The sequence below is a fragment of the Hydractinia symbiolongicarpus genome, chromosome 13, assembly GCF_029227915.1.
Source record: "Hydractinia symbiolongicarpus strain clone_291-10 chromosome 13, HSymV2.1, whole genome shotgun sequence".
NCBI lineage: Eukaryota > Metazoa > Cnidaria > Hydrozoa > Anthoathecata > Hydractiniidae > Hydractinia > Hydractinia symbiolongicarpus.
In genome coordinates this window covers 11,451,025-11,470,735 of record NC_079887.1, presented here as the reverse complement: position 1 = coordinate 11,470,735, position 19,711 = coordinate 11,451,025, and the positions used below count along the sequence as shown (strand labels likewise).

At 31.2% G+C, this 19,711-nt stretch overlaps 1 protein-coding gene across 1 annotated transcript; it reads left to right on the top strand.

Annotated features, from left to right (window-relative positions):
- The first annotated feature begins 17,055 nt into the window (after nt 1-17,055).
- LOC130624333 (ras-related and estrogen-regulated growth inhibitor-like protein) lies at nt 17,056-19,611 on the top strand. The gene is made up of 3 exons (XM_057439920.1): nt 17,056-17,568; nt 18,022-18,152; nt 18,642-19,611. The coding sequence occupies exons 1-3, from the start codon at nt 17,475-17,477 to the stop codon at nt 19,161-19,163; spliced, it is 747 nt and encodes a 248-aa protein (XP_057295903.1). The 5' UTR covers nt 17,056-17,474; the 3' UTR covers nt 19,164-19,611.
- Nucleotides 19,612-19,711: the final 100 nt, after the last annotated feature.

The following is a 19,711-nucleotide window of genomic DNA, read 5'->3' as shown; positions in this document are numbered from 1 at the left end:
AGAGAGAAAGGGGTCAAGGGATTTAACGGGGATCTCACATGATGTAAATCCACGGCAGTTCAGCTGTTGGAATATTAACGTGAATTTGGCTATTTGCGACTATACTATACTTTGGCTCACAATTTATGTAAATAAATCTATTTTGATTCATGAGCAATAAAATACATACAATGCATAAATTTTATGTACAACCAATTCTTTCTTTATGATAACGTTTTTGCCACTGCGCATGCGTAACGATTCTGGTTCAGATTTTATGACGCATCTAGTATGTTCATTGATTATCTTCTTTTTAATTGTTATAAGATTGACCAATTTAACAACCTAGTTTCAAGAGCTTTTCGCAGAACGTATTGAACTGGCGTTAAAAAGCATGGGGAGGAAATTGCGCAGATGTTCTAAAAACTATTAATGATTTAACCAAGGAAAGGACCTTGTGAATATTGAATATTGCTCATTATTTTGTGATTATAATTAAAAAAAATAATTGCTAAATGTAGTAAATCTATATGTTATTGAAAACATTTGAAAAATTTTGCTGAGAATGTCATTCTGCATCCTTCATTTTATAAGTTTCTTTATTATTTCTTTTTAAATTTGATTTATGATTTTTGTTGTGCGTTTTCTTTGGATTAAGCAATTTTGTAATTTTTAACTGCTCTTACTTGCCTCGTTTTCAAATAGAGGTTGTATACGAATTAATTAATTTGATCAGGTAGGTTGTTAAAAAAATTGGTATGACGTCACATATGTCCCATGATGATTCACAGTCAACAATTGGTCAGAAAAAAGTTTTTTTTCCTAAACGTGGTTATGAACATAAAGTCATATTATAGTGTTTTTATGCCTCTATCAAGTACCCATATTTGTGACTAGTTTCAACACAAAAAGTATTTAGACACCAGAACGAAGAAACTGAAAATTCGGTGCATTAATATTCAAAACGTCAAAAAGATTGGAAATAGTTAAAAGAATGAAAAACACGGTATGGAAGGTTGAAATTTTGCTGATTTGCAACACAGCTATATTAAACACGGGGAAATTAAAAGTAGACATTTTTATAAGAATCAAATGTGTTATTTGGTTATCAAAATTGAAATTTCTTGGTTCTTATAAAAGGTGTGGGGTGAAGAAAATTGATGACGTAATTGTTGTTTGGCATACAGATCGCAAAATTTATAATTGTCATTTTTCAACTTTTGCCAATTCTCAATCTAATTCTGTTGATTTTTGTTTATCTTTTTCATCATTCAAATCTCACTAGTTAGTTTTGATTGTCTTTATTAATTTGTTTATTTACTTCTTCATATAAATCTAAAAAAAATTGGCGTCTCATTTAGGGTTAAAAATGTTTTCTTGATAGCACATTATGTGAGAAAATACATTGAAAAGAAATTTTTAAAATTTTTACCCAATGGAATTTCGGCATTTCCGTGTCAAAAGGAAATTATTATATTTAACATGTCCTGTAAAAATTATTTTACAATTAGGAAAGTTTTTTATGATGAAGACCATTCGGATCATTTGTGTCATACAAAAATTAATTGTGATTAGTTATATTTATTTCTGTGTTACTTTCATAAATTTTATCCCCTTGGTCATTAGAGTCATGTAAGAACCATTCTACGACCGAAACAAGATGTCTTTTGTTGATATAAAAATTTAATATTGATCAGCGTAATTCTATTCTATTCACACGAAAATTCTGTTTTCATAGCTTTTTAAACTGTTTGCATAGATAATTTGTCAGAATTTCAGACCCTAAAGGTTTCTACGTTCCTGTAGTTTTAGATATATAAATTTCATTCTATATAAAAAGAGGATCCTAATTTAGTTGCCATTTGAGCTATGAAATTCGCAAAAGTAATCACTTAACTAGTCGACCACCTTCATGCCTTTTTTCTGCTTCCTTTCTTTTTCTTTCCACTGCACGCCACCATGATATAACTTTGTCCTACTGTCCTTGTTATACTTAAAAAAACTATGGAATACATACCATAATTTAGTATACAATCAAACAATCAAACAAGCAAACAAACAAACAAACAACAAGCAAACAAAAACTATGGAATACATACCATAATTTAGTATACAATCAAACAATCAAACAAGCAAACAAACAAACAAACAACAAGCAAACAAAAACTATGGAATACATACCATAATTTAGTATACAATCAAACAAACAAACAAACAACAAGCAAACAAAAACTATGGAATACATACCATAATTTAGTATACAATCAAACAAACAAACAAAGAAACAACAAGCAAACAAAAACTATGGAATACATACCATAATTTAGTATACAATCAAACAAACAAACAAACAAACAAACAAACAAACAAGCAAACAAACAAACAACAAATTTTAACCCCTAAGAAAATAAAAAATGATATTTCCGTCACTTTTCTCATCATCTAAACTATTTTCAAATTTCTTATTCCAAAGAATTTCAATAAAATCAATTTTTTTCGTTTTACAATTTAAAAGGTGCATGTCAACATCATGTTCGTTTTTGTAAAACCGAAAGTTTACATGATCATTATTAGTAGGGAAGTTACATCGCAGCACAGTGTGTGAATTTGAAGCACCAATCATAAAATATTCACAAAACGAAATTCTGTGAAATGAAAAAGCACTTCAGTCGATCAAATGTCACGTAACTAAAAGTTTGAAGTTATGGCGGGAGGGAACCTACATGACTTCAAACATGATATATTTACAAAATTTATTGATTCTATTAAGAGGTACGACGAGAAACATCTTTTGTTGAAAAGCGATGAACTTCAATTTCTTGAGGGAGACTGTCTCATTGCTTTCAGTAAACCACTTTAATTGGGCGATAAACCAGTTATAACCAGTTATAGCCAGTTATAGCCAGTTATAGCCAGTTATAGTTATTATTGTAATTATAGTTGTTGAAACTGCGATTCGTAACTGGTAAATAAAAATGTGATTATCCTCCGAGTTCCACCATAATGATAAATTTAAATAAGAAACACGATCAATTTAAGGATTACGCCCATAACCTTTTGCATTGAGGGCGGGCATTGTATAACCACCTGATATTACTTCTATCGAATATATGACATGTTGATGGAACGTAAAATAACAACAGGTTGTTCCAGAATTTCCCGTTATTGTACAACATACGATACCACACGAAAAATAGACTCTGAAAAATGCTACTTAACAGTTTTACGCTAAAAGAATTTCCTTTTGACATGTTTTCAAAACAAACCCATTGCAAATATCCTTCAATCTTGACAGTTAGTTTTTTAATTTTGCGCTGTTTTCGTCAACAAGGCTCTTTGTTTTTAAAAAGCAGTGCTGGTCATATTGATAACAACAACAACAACAACAGCAACAGCAACAAAATATGTAAACATAAAACTAAGACAAAAAAATAAGTCACATATTTTTATCTTTATATAATTTGCAGTCTTGTTGTCTCTTATATATAAAATTTTATACATAAAAACTCGTGTAACATTTTGTTTTATGTACACTTCCAGATTGAAAAAGGTCACCAATATAATTTAATTGTATTCGCGGTCTGCATAAGTCAGGTTAATTGCGTTAAAGTTTAATTTTACGAGAATACACGCTCTTTTAAACCAAGATAAATTTCGTTGATCCTCAAGGTTGCTTATTTCTTGTTTGTCGACAATTTATGTATGCCTAGTTAGTCTAGCATCAATCAAAAATTTTAATCAAATTTTTGGTTATATGAAACCTGCTTGATTTTTATCCGCAAGGAAACTCTCGGAAAATAAATTCTGGTTAATTTTTTCATATTTGCTACTTATTGCTTATCAATTGCTTCGTTTTTTCAAAAATTTGAGCCCTATGTTGTTTATAAGATGTTGCTTATAAAAAAAGAGGATGTATTACCATTCAACGATAATGGCAACGTGTCGAACTGAAGATAACAAGAAATTATATTTTTGTTATATTTCTTTCCCTTCTATGTTATTTTGAAATTCACGAAATCATAATAATAATAAGGATAATATTAAGTTATATACATAGTGAAGCTGAAACTATTATAAGAATATCTGTAAGACTAAGTTACCCTTTCCTTTTATTTTATAACCTTTTTACAAAAAAGGTTAAAAGTTAAGTTGTTATAGAAAATATTAAAAGAATAATTATAACAATATTAAATTGTTTAATGAGAAAATGAGAAAATGCTAACAAAGAGCAGATTTAATTTAATTTATTCTTCATTTCAGTAAACTTATGAGGTGTATAATACCTTTCGTGAAAAATTAATCTCAGATGTCTGTGTGAATGCTACTTGTGAAGGATACATGAAACACCCAAATCGTTGTTTTTCTCACTCTTCTTTTTTTAATTTTTATATTATTGAAAAGCTTACAGTTTATAGAATATTTATTTTAAATAAAACAAGAAGCCCTGAGGGCTCTCAGAATTTCCGCTCGCTACCAAAATATTTGATAAAAACCTGCTAATTCGTAGTGTTATTGTGCTAAACATTCGAAGAGGTTTGGTGCATGAAGCTCCGAAAATAAAGCACGCCAGTGACATTATATCTTACAACAAACGCAAACAAAACGAAACGTGTCATAATAAAAAATACAATCTATCATTCATGGTTGAAAGTCTTGCAATTGAAACGTTTATGGTCTTAAACGGTATTTAGTTGAAAAAAAATAAAAATTTCGATGTGACCATCATTTTCAGCATACTTTTTTTATTAAATGTGCCAATTTTTGTCAAAAATAATGTAGTTTTAATTTTTGGACCAATTTTGGCCTAAAATGACATTTAGGTAACAAGAAATCAAAATTTTGATGTCACCATCATGTTCAGCATACTTTATTCCCAGTATTTAGGGAGCTTGGGTACGAATTTTACATCTGTGACGGAGGAACGTGAAATCCCAAGGTCGATTTTTTCTCAAAAAATGCTCCGAAAGTAAAAAACGACGGTTTTAAAGAATTTACTACGCCTTTGGGCGCGGAAATTCAAAAATATGATTTTTAACATGAAAAAAGATAAAAGAAAAATTAAAATATAAAATAACTGACCATTTTTTCTTAGTTATTTTCAATAACATTTAATTTTTTACGAAGTTTAAATCTCGATATAATTTAGATATAAAAATTTTTGGCTTGATATACCTTTACATTAAGCTGAAAGGTACAAGCGTTTATGGAGACAAAACTCAAGCATCCCGAGAGCTCTCATAAAAATTAATCGGTAAAATACTATGACAGCGAAAGGTTAAAAAAATACAACAAAGAAGCACGAAGACAACTTTCAAACTAGACCTTGTTGTGGAGCTAGTAATTTTACCTCCTCTTTAGTTTAATTTTTTTTTAGATGAGGTATAGGCTAGAAGTTTGTGTGAAATTTTGTTCCAATATAAGTGAGATTCTTTTATTTTTAATTATTCAACATTTCTAACATGTTTCTATAAAGAAAAATTTCTTTTGATCACCTCTCCATGTTCTGATCTAAATATATTTTCAATTTTTCATTTGGCACATTAGCTAAATGTAAATTAGCTACAAAGATGAGAAATGTCAAAGAATCGAACTTAATCACTCTATCTGTTTTGCTTAGTTACTGCGCTAAGTTTTATAGTTACAACGTTTCTCCTAACCCAGAATTTAATAGGGGTTAAAATTATCCCCTAAAAACAAGTCCCCTCTCCCCTAAAGTAAGGTTAAAATTCAGGATTGAGACAACATCTTAGCATCCAATTGAGTAGATTTCAATAGTGTGATTTTTATTTAAATGCCGGTACCTTTTATGGTTAATCGTCAGCAACTCAAAAAAAATGTTTGATCATTTTTACGTCTTTCCAGTGTAATATTTTATGACCAAAATAACACTATTCAATATGACATTTATCTGACTTTATATTTATCTGAGTTAATCTGAATATGTACTTTTATGCGCAGTTAAGGGAACTTTTGAAAGAAAAGTATTACAGATAGTTTCTCTTTTGGAAGGGGTTTTAAGAAATGGTGTTTATAAAATCAATATTCAAGTCAAAATTTGTGCTTTCTGTGCATCATTTGTTAAATGAAACAGCAAGCACTAAGATAGAGTTAAATTAATATTCATATGTTAGAGGTTATAGGTCTCGGTCACATTATGAAATGCGCTCCTGAATGGTCAAACATAAACATTTAATATCTTACATTTAACATTACATATCAAGTAAAAAGGCATTTCAAATATGCAAGACTCTACAAAAATGACAAGGATGATAGCCATACGCAATATAGGCGAATTTCTTGAAAGCAAAAGGAAACGTTCTTTCACGTGCTGAAACCATCCAATCATCATCATTATTGTTGTTTTTATTATTAATTGATTATGGTTGACCCTAAGTTCCCATAACAACCTTGACAGAATTTCATATCTATCACATCGGATGGTTTATTTTTTTTCATTTAAAAAAACACCATCATCTGAGGTAAACTTGTTCGTTTATGCAAGTGTTGGAAATCTATCAATAGAGAACAATTGTGACAGGAATATATAAAAAATTGGATCAAGATACCAATGCTCTACAGCAGGTGTGTATATTAGTCTTATATTGTCTTGTTAACCGTCCAGTTAATACTTTTTTTGTCTTTCTTCATTATGTGTGATATTATTTTACTTGATATCGTTTGTTCCATTTGAAATAGGATTTCACACTCTCCTTATCTTGCACACTGATTCTTAGTTATTTATCTGTATAATAAATAATTTTTCTTCTTACTTTCAGAATGTATCTACACACGCTTCTTGCAATAATGCTAACATATTCAATGCATGGTAAAGTCGTGAATAATTCACCCCAAGATGACAATGATTCGGAATCAAGGAATAGATTACTTTTTTTAATTAAGGATTTTAAATTGAGACCAGTAATAAACTGGACAGCACACGGTATTCCGCCAAAAAAAGCTTCATCCCGAAATGACACTAAGTCAAAACTGAAAAATGGAACACCGTTTACTGGCAACTCCAGGTTGAAACTGCCATTAAATTGCACAGCGCCTGATCTTCCAATAATTTTTGTGAAGATTTGTGAATATAAAAGAAAAAACAAGAACAATAATAAAGATAAATGTAAAAGCAAAGAATATTGCAATGGTGATGTTGCCTGCATACGCAGAAAGAAACTCCATTACATGATTTGTAAGGCCCATTCATCAAAACTCCGTTATAAATATTTATTTTAATACTTCTTTACTTAACATTTCTTGTAAATATATATATGTGAATATATTATTAAACGAGGTTTCAAAATTATTTTGTGCAACAAATTATAGGATAACAACATGACTTTTGAATTTCTTGGCTAACCGATGTGCAAAAGCACTTTACCATTTTGGTGACCAAAACTATTTTTTAATAAAATTATTTTACTCTGTTATCCAATTGAAAACGGTGTAAACTATAACTTCTAGCTATTTCGAGACTGACATGAAATTTCCAGCAAAAAGGCTGGTTAGTTTATTTAACTGTGACATAAATGTATTCAGTGGAGTCAGACACGACAGCTTCTTTAATCATTGACATTAGGGTCAGTGCTTATTACATCATGATTTTCCGGCAATAATTATAATGATAACCCTTCAAAGCGGCACTAATATAAAATGAGAAAATATTCTGGAGACCCTATAAGAATAAAATTGACTAACTTTTAGCCAATAACCACTTTGGAATAAACTCATGGGTGTACATAAGAAAATTCCGAGCTTTAAAAAGAAAATCTAGTTGAATCGCAGTTACAGGTTATGAATAAGTTATTCAGAAAAAGTTTCGTCGTGGGAAATTTAAAAAAAAAACTTATCCGACAAACTTTTCTTCCGTCCATATAAAAAATCTCCCTGAGAACGTCAAAATTTATTAATTGAAACAATAAATTATCGTTGTTTAACTTTCTTGCATATAATTTTTCCGCTGATCTTTTTTTTTTCTCTTTAAATATGCACGGTCTACAAAATAACACCCAGAACGTTTATAACATCGATATATATCGACATGGATAAAAGTTACTCGAACCTTTTTTTTAAGCTCAAAAAGAGTTGAGCTTAACTATCCCTATTTTGTGTAGATCACGCTTAACTTGACTTGGGGTTAATAAATGTCTATATTATAATACCCGTATACGTCTGTCTGTCCGTCCGTCTGTCTGTCACGCAAAATGGTAGCTTAGCTGCGCAGGTAGCGAGACGCACGCAATGCGGTATAAAAAAGACGGGCGAACCTGTGGATTTTTCCACGGGCTAACTACTAGTTTTACCACATATCTCTTTGTGGTAGTTTCTATCCTAGCTTCAGTCAGTCATGTTTTTTGTATTTTTTTTATTATTATTATTTTATTTTCCTCCTTTAATCCTTCTATTGTGGTTCTAAAGTTTTTTTCTTCTCAAACATCAATTTTTTTAATTTTTGACAATTTTATTTTTCACAGGACCCATATTGATAACAGAATTGTACATATGTATACTGTTTATATATCCTAAATTGGCAATTCTGTATAAATATTGGATAAATAAATAAATAAATAAAAATAAAGTGTCCGCGAAAAATTCAAATTCTAATACCATCCGAATTACGTGCTCAATATTAAAATGAAACTTTGTGACTATTAACATTTTAATGACTCGCACCTTTTACAAAGTTTTGTGTTATTCAAACATCTCAACAAAGTTTTTCTACCTGTATGATCCGATTTTTCCGATTGCTACAATTTCAAATTGATATATGTTATATATAAACATTTTCATGATTTTGTCAATACGTTGTGTATGATCCAATTTTTCCGATTGCTACAATTTCAAACTGATCATATATATATATAAACATTTTTATGATTTTGTCAATACGTTGTGCAAAAACTGGACGATGTTTTATGAACCATTTATACTACTAACAGAAAGAAAAACAGAATGGCTAAATATTAACCAAAATGCGTTGAAATAAGATTTTTAGGCAATTGTCTATTCCCCGATTTTAAACTTGCTGATAGCAAAAATGCTGATGTCATCAAAAAAGTTATTATGCCATTTCATTCCCTTTGCTTTATACTATAATTGTACTAAATTTTATCTCATAACTAATTAAAGTGCGAACACTTTGCCCTCCCCCATACTTTTAAGGCCCATAAACACACATACCAAATAAGGCTAAATAATTTCTCTCAGAATCTGCAAAATATCCAAGATGATAATTGCACACTCGAGTCTTTACTACCTGGAGGTCTTAACTACATAAATTCAAACTCTTAACCAGTCTTAATCATTGCTGACGTGATCAATTTGTAGCATGTGGAAAGTACCAAATAATCCAAATCGGGCACCGGAAACAAACGAAGTTTGGGGGAAAGCGTCAACAATTGTTACTGGGTTCTGAAGTTTAGAATTTCGTATATCGACATAGAAGAATCTTCTTGCTGAGGTCAGCAATAATTGGCATTTTTCAACAGTATGGATTTAAAGAGATGACCTAAGATCTAAAGTCCCAGTATACCGCTATGTATCAACATTTAAAATTGCCAAGTTTTATTTCCGTGCCTGTAATCACCTAGCATTGACAAGTGAACATTAACAAGTTCAAAATGCGCGACTCTGATATGAAAACAACTAATATTATCACTGGTGGTGGCGAAATTCAAAATTTGCCATCCTAGATCATTTTATATTTTGTCTATATTAAGGTCGATAAAACATTAATTTAAGAAAATGTGGAACGCTAAACATTCTTGTTATTTATTTAAAGCAAACCAAACAAGGTTATAGTAAGATGGCTGATGACAGAGACGCAACAGACGTTATAATATCAACAGTCGTCGGCTTAGAGTGACAATATTTTTAGAAGGTATCGAAAATTTGGCTTCAAGACTAATTAGAGTTTACAAAATAGTTAGCTGACATAATTCATGTCGATAAGGTAAATGGTATTCCAAACAAACAATCAGAAGTTGTGAGAGCAAGTGAGAAGATGTTAACAGAAAACGATTAATCAGCATATAGATAAATTTTTAAATGTTTGCAAAATTCAGTAAATGCGGGCAATGAAAGGAGAACCACATGAACCAGCTATACATCCTGATGCTTAGATTCTTAAATAATTTTATCTAAAAGGCGTCAATTTTTTTACTAGATTTCATTTAGTTGCGCCATGGTCTTACTGTTTATAAAACGCATGCGCATGGGCATTGTTCTCCATACGAAATAAAAACATTACGTCACGTTGCAAAATATGAAAAAGGGAGTTTCTATTCGTGGAAAAGGAGCTGGTGTACTGGGGAATAAACAAATGGCAACTAATTATGAACAAACTTTCACAAATAATTTCAAATAAGTATAGTTGAGGAGGATCTTTTATATTTGACGCTTCTGCTTAAATTTGGCGCTATATACGTCAAAAGAGCTACGAGCCCAGTTTTAACAAAGCCCTTTGTATTGCATTGCAAAATAAGCTGAGAAAAAAAAAAAATAATTTATATCGACAGAAACAAAAACAACAAAAAAAAAGAAAAAAAGAAGGGTTTGTTTGTTTGTTTGTTTGTTTGTTTGTTTGTTTGTTTGTTTGTTTGTTTGTTTGTTTGTTTGTTTGTTTGTTTGTTTGTTTGTTTGTGCTGTGATTACATCTAAGTACTTTAACGTTACCTTACTCCTTTACAATATTCTACCACCATTTTGGGTTTTATCTGTATTGAAAGAAAACCTTTTATGCAAAAAGGAATAATTTTATTGTGCAATATAGCCTCTTCAGTTCCTATTGGTACTGCTATTAACAAAAGGTCCTGGGAAAAGGGTTTTTTGTGCATTTAAAGGTCCCATTTGAGCAACGAAAGCTGTGAAAGCACAACTAGACAACCACCCAAGATATCAATAATAAATTCACATTTTTATAGTCTCTCTCACAACTTGGTCGGTATTTGAACACAAGGCCTTCTGCACTGGAATCAAAAACTTTAACAAAAAGCTACCAGTCAAGAACAATTATTTAATTCGTTGTTCAGTTCGACTTTTCTATGGCCATAGTTTTGTTTATTAGGTTTTTCTTACCTTTAAATCAGACAGAGATAATTTCATTGTGAAATACTTTAATGGAGAGAATTATAATAGGTTGGGGTTCAATGATCCTAGTGTAACATTAACAAAGAAAAATGAAGCAGTATCAACAAGGTATAAATGTAAATTGACTCAATAAGTCAATGTGTTGGTGTCATATGTGGTCCAGCAGTTCATCTCAATAATTAATCATCGTCTCTTAAAGGAACGTCATAATCAATTTAACGCAATACCACCACTGACATTATAAAAATGTCACCCACTATGCGCGATAACACATTGACGTAAGGGGGGCTGTCTTTGTGACATAGCATTATAATTCTTTAAAAATATATATTTAATAAAACTAAGTGAAAAACATTTATCTAACATTGCCTTTCCATTATGACCGATCACAAAAATTGTAAATCATTAAATTTTTTACAATCAAACCTCCTCCGAACCTTTTATGGTAATATAGCTATCAAAAATCAATACAATTTTGATCAAGTTCGTCTACCTTTATGGCAACTGCTCGTATATGCGTCGCCGGTAAAACAATGACCTGTTGTTGTGAATTTAATCACAAAATCTAAAGTAAACATTGTGCAAAGAAGGAACTTCACATTTTTCCACGAGATTTTCTGCCAATCTGTTACATGTATGTTGTTTAAGCATACTCACACGTATTTTGAAACAAGTCAATCGTGAGTATTTTCCTCTGCATGATCTTATTTTTGTTTTAAAAAGAAGGACTGAATATTTCATTTAGAGTTTTATATTTGGACACAATATAACAGTGGGAAATTTATTAAAACCTTAATAAAAAAAAATTACACTGTCCACTACAAATTTTACATAATAAACAAAGCATAGATTTCATAAAAAATTATAAAATTGAGAATAGATAGCTAGTTAATCCCACCTTCAACAAAAGTTAACCAATAAAATGGTCTTCATAGAAAGCTTTACAAGAAACTTTGACATACTAATTTTTTCCAAGAATTTTCTTAATAAAGAATCAATAAAGAAGTTTCATAAGAAATTTCCGAAATTTCTTTTTATTAACTTACACACACGATTATACAATTTTCGCCTATTTTCGCATAATTTATCACCATTACACTCTTCCAAATTCTTGGCACAATTTTTAGGTTGTGTTATGGTCCTATTGAAGATAATATTTCTCCAAACTGGTGAACCTGGAATGATTGATTCTTCTTTTCGAATGTTTGTTTCGTTCTTGGGATGTTTATAGGTTTCAATTAAAAGAAAACACGATGCAATGGCAATGATGAATGTATGTAGAAACATTCTATAAAACAAAACAAGACACAATCACCAAAGAGAAGCAGATGCAAAAGTAGTAACAATCTTAAAGACTAGTTCATAACCCGAGAAATAAAGAAAACATTATAAAAGACATTGTTGAAGAATGTAGAGGATATTTGGTGAGTACAATCTTATTAAATAATAAGAAGAAAGAGATGAGGAATAATGAAGGATATAGAGCGTTAGAACACTAGATTTTATCGTAATCTAATTCTCCATGATACAAAACAAAATGGTTATTACCTGTCAACTTGTCTTATCACGAAATGGCTACACACATCCGTTTTGCTTCCATACCTGACAGTATAATAACAAAAATATGGTTTGTGAAGACAAAATGATTCACAACTTGCATACACAAATAGCAACAATAGAAATGGCAATCAACCATGAAATTCATATTATTGATGACCCTTATGTCAATACATAATGAAGAATGTCAGAAAATACTACTTCTAATATCATGATTCAAATGCTTTTCATCGTTGCCATTCCAGAAAGATTTAAAAAACCCATTTATTTTTAACTTATTTTTGCCAAGGTAATTCCCTAACTGGTTAATAGCTTCTGCTAGTTGACTATGGAATGAAAATTAAAACCGCAAGTCACCTTGATGAAATGATACTACAGAAAAATTGATTTGCTACATATCCAACTATATGGCTTGTGATGTATTGAGCAGATATGCTGAACATATCCTCACTTTGTCCGCTCTGTAAAATGTTGTGCACAAAAACGCTTACAAATGGTCCTTGTGACACTTTCTAAAATTATTTAGTTATAACAAAGGTCAAACCCATTAAGTAAAGGAAGTCATCGTTGCTATGAAAAGGTTATTTGAGACCAAATGATATAAAAAACATAACATAATTTTGCTTACATCAAAAAGTACTTCTTCTTTTTCGCTCGTAATATATACAGGAGTTATATCCTATAAGAAAATGGTATTCAAAGATTGGTGGTTAGAAACCGCGCACATGTTGGTGTCATCGAGAAAGACGTAGATTTCAATGTTTCATTCCTGAAATAACTTTTGACTTGGAAAAATTCAAATGATAATATATATAAATTCTTATGATAATATTAGAAACTGTATTAGTAATAATTGACGACAGGAATTGCGGAATAGCGGGTGTTGTTCAGTTTATTACATGTCTTGTTTTCAAATTCATAGTGAAAAGGACTTTGGGATGAAGTATTCACGACTTTACCATAATTTGAATATGTTAGCATTATTACAAGGAACGTGTGTAGATACATTCTGAAAGTAAGAAAAATTATTTGTTATATAGATAAAAAAAATTCGCGAATGGATACTTTCAATAAATTTTTCGAGAATTTTTGTTTACAGGAATGACCAAATACTATTATATAACGCACATATTTTTATGGTAGCGCAAGTCATACACATGTTCACACCTATTAAAGAGGATTTAGTTCTCGCAAAAAATTGTTCAATTAAGGTATGTGCAAGCAGTTGAACAAAGTAAACAATTTTTGACCGTGCAACTTGTATTTGAGTGTAATTGGTCCGCAAGATGTCACTAATTATTGTGTATTCACTGACACTCACAACTACAGATGCATTTACATTAATGCAATATGACGAATGCTTTCCTACCTTGACTGTTGTCTACTGGAAGTATGCCAACACTTGAATTTACGAAGCTGTTTAACGTTTTCTACAGAGCATGGTGATTTTTATAATAAAGGGAGAATGACATAGCGATGACATAGCAGTGCAACTCGACGGTATTGCTTGACTACTTAGGGTGAATAATGATTAGGTGACAATGTGAAAGAACTAAACGTGATGATTTTAGCACCCGAAAGGACGTTTCTGTGCCTTTTTGGGTAATTTCCTTGTTATTCTTCGTTGGTGTTTAGCTATGTTGATTACGCAACAGAAGTATAATAGTAGTTTTTTCACTCTATGTTTACATGTTTCCAACATAAATCATTGTCGTACTGTGGTTTCACGCGAAACGTGATCTTTGCGACATGGTACTACGATCTGAGAGTAAAATGGAACGCATTGCTGCTTGTATTTTGATATATCTTAATGAATAAAGAAATGCATTTTTAATTTTTAGCTTTGGATTTATAGAATATTCACAATCCCGGCAACTAATTCCTTTTGGTTGTATGCTTATAATGCTGACAAATTCACCTTCAAGGGTTGCTCGTTGAATCCACTTAGAAGCTACTTGTGTCTTACCTTAATTTAACTTAAATTAAAGTCTTTCTTTAGGAGCAGCATATGACAAAGCAACAGAGTAATATGAATATTTTTACTACGAACGTCGCAATGCAGTTACCTTTTTTTTTCAAATGAAGTTTTTTTTATATTAACTACCCATACATACGTTTATGTAAAAAATAAGTTGCTAAATTCTGTTACTTTTTGAAATATTTTCCGAAATAACGTTTTTTCGAAAATTTGCTTTGGTTGTCACAGCATATTGAAATTTTAGGATTACAATGGACAGAAAGTTTTTGAATTTTGTTTCTGTGATTGATTCTTATGTGAATGTTATGATTTCTGTATTAATCCAATATTATCGTTTTTCATATCTTTTAGATCTATATCGTTGTTCAAAAAAGATACCGATCCAAAACAAAAACAATTTCTGTCGGAATATCGTGAACATAATGTATTATCAGGATTTGGGATAAGGTTCTCAACGGTGAAAAAAAAACTTAAATTACTAAAGAATCTAAAACACCTAAAAAAATAGCGAGAAAATCAAATATGTGTGATAGGCGAAAATTATTTTGCAGGTAAAATGAAACGTCTATTCGTGCACTAAAAACATTCAATTAAATACAATGTTTAATATTGTTCGACATTGTAAGCCTATCTCCATTTACTATAATTACTGACGAAACTCTGCCATCATGGACTGTTTTATTTTTATTGCAAAAAACACCATCGGGTGAGGTGAAAGTTAGATTGCTTCATGAATTGTTAAAACACTATCAAGGTTATTGTTTTCTAAGAATTAGCAGTTGCTCTCTACTTACGTTAACTACACTATGTTAGCTTCATCTTATATTCAGAATGTATCTTCTAACGTTGGGTAAAGTCGTGAAAACGTCGCCACAAAAAACTAGTACTTGGAAAACAGAGCGATTCATTTCACTAAGAATTTGAAATCAAAACATGTAATAAACTGGACGGCACCCGCTATTCCACAAAAAACTCTTGAGCTTCGTAAACGCGAAAGGATAAAGGACAACAATAACAAGGATAAGTGCAAGATCGAATGGGATTTACATGGTCAGTCGAAAAAGATATACAATCCAAGAAAAGCTCGGCAGTAAATGCGGTGTCTAAGACATTCGATTGACTTATTTCTGAATATTACGATTATTTTGTAACAGGATATCACCTGGAATATTTGCTTGGTGAGGAGGAAGAGATTCTTAAATCGATATTTCGTTTGTTCATTTTCAACCATAGCTTTGTTATCATAATCATGTTCCTGCAAAACTGTTTGGTGGCTTTTCAATGCTGAGGAGACTGATTCGACTCCCCCCTCCCATTCATCCTTGTAATTTTTGAAGTTGTTGTTCATTCGACAGCAAAGTTCTTACACGTTTTGTCCAGGTGACATTCTGTTTAAAAATTGCTAGTGTCAGCATTTTTACCGATGGCTTTATCAAATTTATGAAAATTGGAATGACATGCCTTAGGTTTGAGATTTCTTATGATTTAAATAATTGTTATAAACATTACATGAAATGACAAGTTTTTTAAAAGTTAAAAAGAAAAAAAAAATCGATTTTTTCCCTCACATTACAAAATATTGCTGAATAAAAGAAGGTGTACCTAACTGTGAATATCAAAAGTTATTTAGAAACAAAGTTGAACAGCGGAGGGCCTCTTCGCTTTCCCTTCAGCAACACACAGGACTAATGGAAGCGTACTCAAAATTAATGTGATAGAAGTCTTATTCACCCCTGATATTAGTTTCTGCTTTTTTAAAAACCTACATTTCTTTGTATTGAAATGTTTTCCGTTGAAATATGCTTTTAATTTCAATATTGATGACAATTTCAGTATTTACCTCGCCGTCCTGGGGACGAGGTTGTACGTCGTTTTATTTTCTTATTTGGTAATTTCACCGTGTGTATTTTACTAATACCTACAATAGATTACTTTTTATTTTGATGCTATCCATCGATATGACGTTTTTCGTGTGTCAGTATCTACTCCATCCAAAAGCGGTTTCATAAAAACTCTTTTGCGTAGAAGCTTCTTTTTTGTCAGGCTTTAATATTCACGAGAACTAATTTGTGCAAAGTCCTAACCTTTTGCAACAATTTCGCAAGAAAAGAATCTGATGACCTTTATTTTATACTGTTTTGAAGGTAATACGTTTTACTGTGTTTATTCTGCATACCGTTTTATAAGGAGGCAGCTGTGCGAAGGTGAGTGACAAAGCTGGGTTCATCACGGTTAGATGTCGGTTTTAAAAGCTCTGGAAATATGGTAAGCTCACATCAAGTTTGCGCGGTGTGTCACATCGAAAAGCTTAATTAGAAACTTTCTGTTCTTCACCACAAACTACGAACACAGATACCATAACTTTGTTTACTCTCTTCTTTCGATTAAAATAATATTTACAATCGAATTAAAATGTAAAACTTTTAAAAATAGTAAAACGTGCCTTGGCTGTATCAACGTTATGAATTATATTTACCATCGTAGTATTCTGTTCAAAATGGTAGCATTGTCGTGTGATTACATAAAAGAAATAGGTCAGAGTTTACTTTATCGGAATTTCATCAGATAGTTTTTAGAGTCTTGATAAACGAATCCTGTGCTGATCAGTGGCTTTGATCAAGAACAAAATAAAAGTGTGATCACTGATAATATAACTCCCGTAGTTAGTAAACTTTAAATCACTTGTTAATTCCATGAGAGCATTTAGTTGGACATCGTTACATGGTAATTAATATTGATTAAACAAAGGAAGCGATCAAGCTCTGATTAACGACTGGCCTTATCCTGCGATAAAATTTATTTTAACAATATTAGAGGATTTTTTTACGATAGTTATTTTGTTAAACACTACAGTTCAGACAGATATGAATGAATGACAACTTTGGGACTCGCTTTTATAATGGAGAGACAACTGAAGAAGACACTTAAAATTGTAGTTTTAGGTGATAAAAACACAGGAAAAACAGGTGTGTGTGTTTTGTATGTTATAAGAATTATAATTGCTAATTTGGGCTTTGTGGTGTCTAATTATTTTTAATTATGTAATCCTAAAGCGAGCCTTAGGCACCCTTTACACGAAGTATTATTTCAGTCGCAAAATGGTAACCTTAGTTCAGTCTGTGTAGTTTTTATGTTATTTCAGAAAAATGAAAGTCATTTTGGTGTTGATTTTATTTCGTTTTTCAAATATTCACACGATTTACTCAAAAATGAAACTATGGCGCATGTTCACAAGTTAACGCGCATGCGTACAGTTTAATTACGCATGTGCAGTGAAAAACTTCAAGTAAACACGACAATTATTACGGTTTGCCATTTCGTGTAATTCTCATTGTAATTCTCATTTCAAACTTTAAACCAATTAGAACCCAATCATATTGGTATGAGATATGTTATTATTTTGTCATCTTTATCGGCAGCATTGACGGTGCGCTTTCTTACTGGGAAATTTATTCATGAATATGTCACGGGAGAAGACTTGGTGTATCCACACACATTAAACATGGCGTCTGGAGATGTGAAAATCAAAATCTTAGACACATCTAAAAGTGTAAGTAAATTTCCATTTTATTTACTCTAGGCATTCTCATCTAAATACTTTTTTATAAAACCAAAACTCTGTATTGATCTGTTTAAACAATAAACCTATTGTTTTTACACCCTAAAATCCCAGCCTGATATTCTTACAAAGCACATTCTTATAAAAGGAAAAAACGTGTACCTTCAGGTAATTTTTTTCACGAATTTTACGTATGAGTAAAATTCGCGAAAATAAATCTTTGTGAAATTACTAGAAATAAATTATATATTCGCTAATATTAGCTTTAAAAAGATTTGGCAAAACGAAAGGATTTTTTCATTGTTTCTTCTCTAGTTTTTCCATTTTTATTTTTTAAAAGAAATAATGGCTAGCCTCTATGCCTCAAATTGCGAATAATTATTAGATTCATGAAAATAAGTATTCGCAAAAATCTTAAAACGATTCATTTGCGAAAATAAGGCTTCATCACATAAAGATATATATTGTGATATTTTACAGAACATATCAAGTTGCATCGTTGATGCTGATGGTATCATTATCGTATATGCTATCAATGACGTAAAAAGCTTCCGAAGAGCAAAAGAATTGTGTTTACATATTAACGTCATAACCAGCAGCAATCTACCTTGCGTGGCTATCGTAGCTAATAAATCAGATCTATGGCACTACAGAAATGTGATGCGTTCTGATGGCGAATATCTCGCCAAGAAACAAAACTGCAAGTACTTTGAACTATCTGCTTTAACTGATAGAGAAGGCGTAGACAGAATGTTCACAGTTTTAGTGAAACTAATTCACGAAAAACTTTTATATGACTTGAAAAGTAGCTCTGTAATATTATTAGAAGGACCGCCACCTGATGACTTTGAAGGAAGAAGAAGATCAAGATCTCTTCAGTTACCTCCGAAAGAGAAGAAACATCTTGCTCACAAGAGTCCTGTGATCTTACGCAAAATCCTAAAATCTTGGAATAGTTCTTCTCTTAGCCGTTCAAAATCTACTGACAAGTTAAATTTTTGATTTCATATTGAAAACAAAACTTGGAATAGTTCTTCTCTTAGCCGTTCAAAACTACTGACAAGTTAAATTTTTGATTTCATATTGAAAACAACAGTCGGCGTGGAATAAATTATGCAGTTGAAAAAAATTGCTTCGAATATGACGTCACACCTTGAATGTTAACGAAAGCGGCAATAATTTAACCAAAGAAAAACACAGAAGTCTTATTTCTACAATTTCCTGCAAAAGCAAAGGAGATTATAACAGTAGAAACAAAATGAAATTAAGAAGGATAATCTGAGACAAACTCTGTAGACTTTATTTTAATAAGTTCTGTTGTGAAATGTTAATCTGAGATTTATAAATATTTCTTGTGCAGCACTATGTCAAAGTATTAAAAATAACATTTCGCTGACTTCAGCAACATCATGCCCATGTACATTTTTGTTTATGATCAAAATCATGACAAACGGTCAAAGAGATATAAGGATTGAAAGGCTTTTTGATGACCTGATGAAACCGCCTGTTCCAGATCAGGTAGTCTAGCTTTGACAAATTAAACTATATTT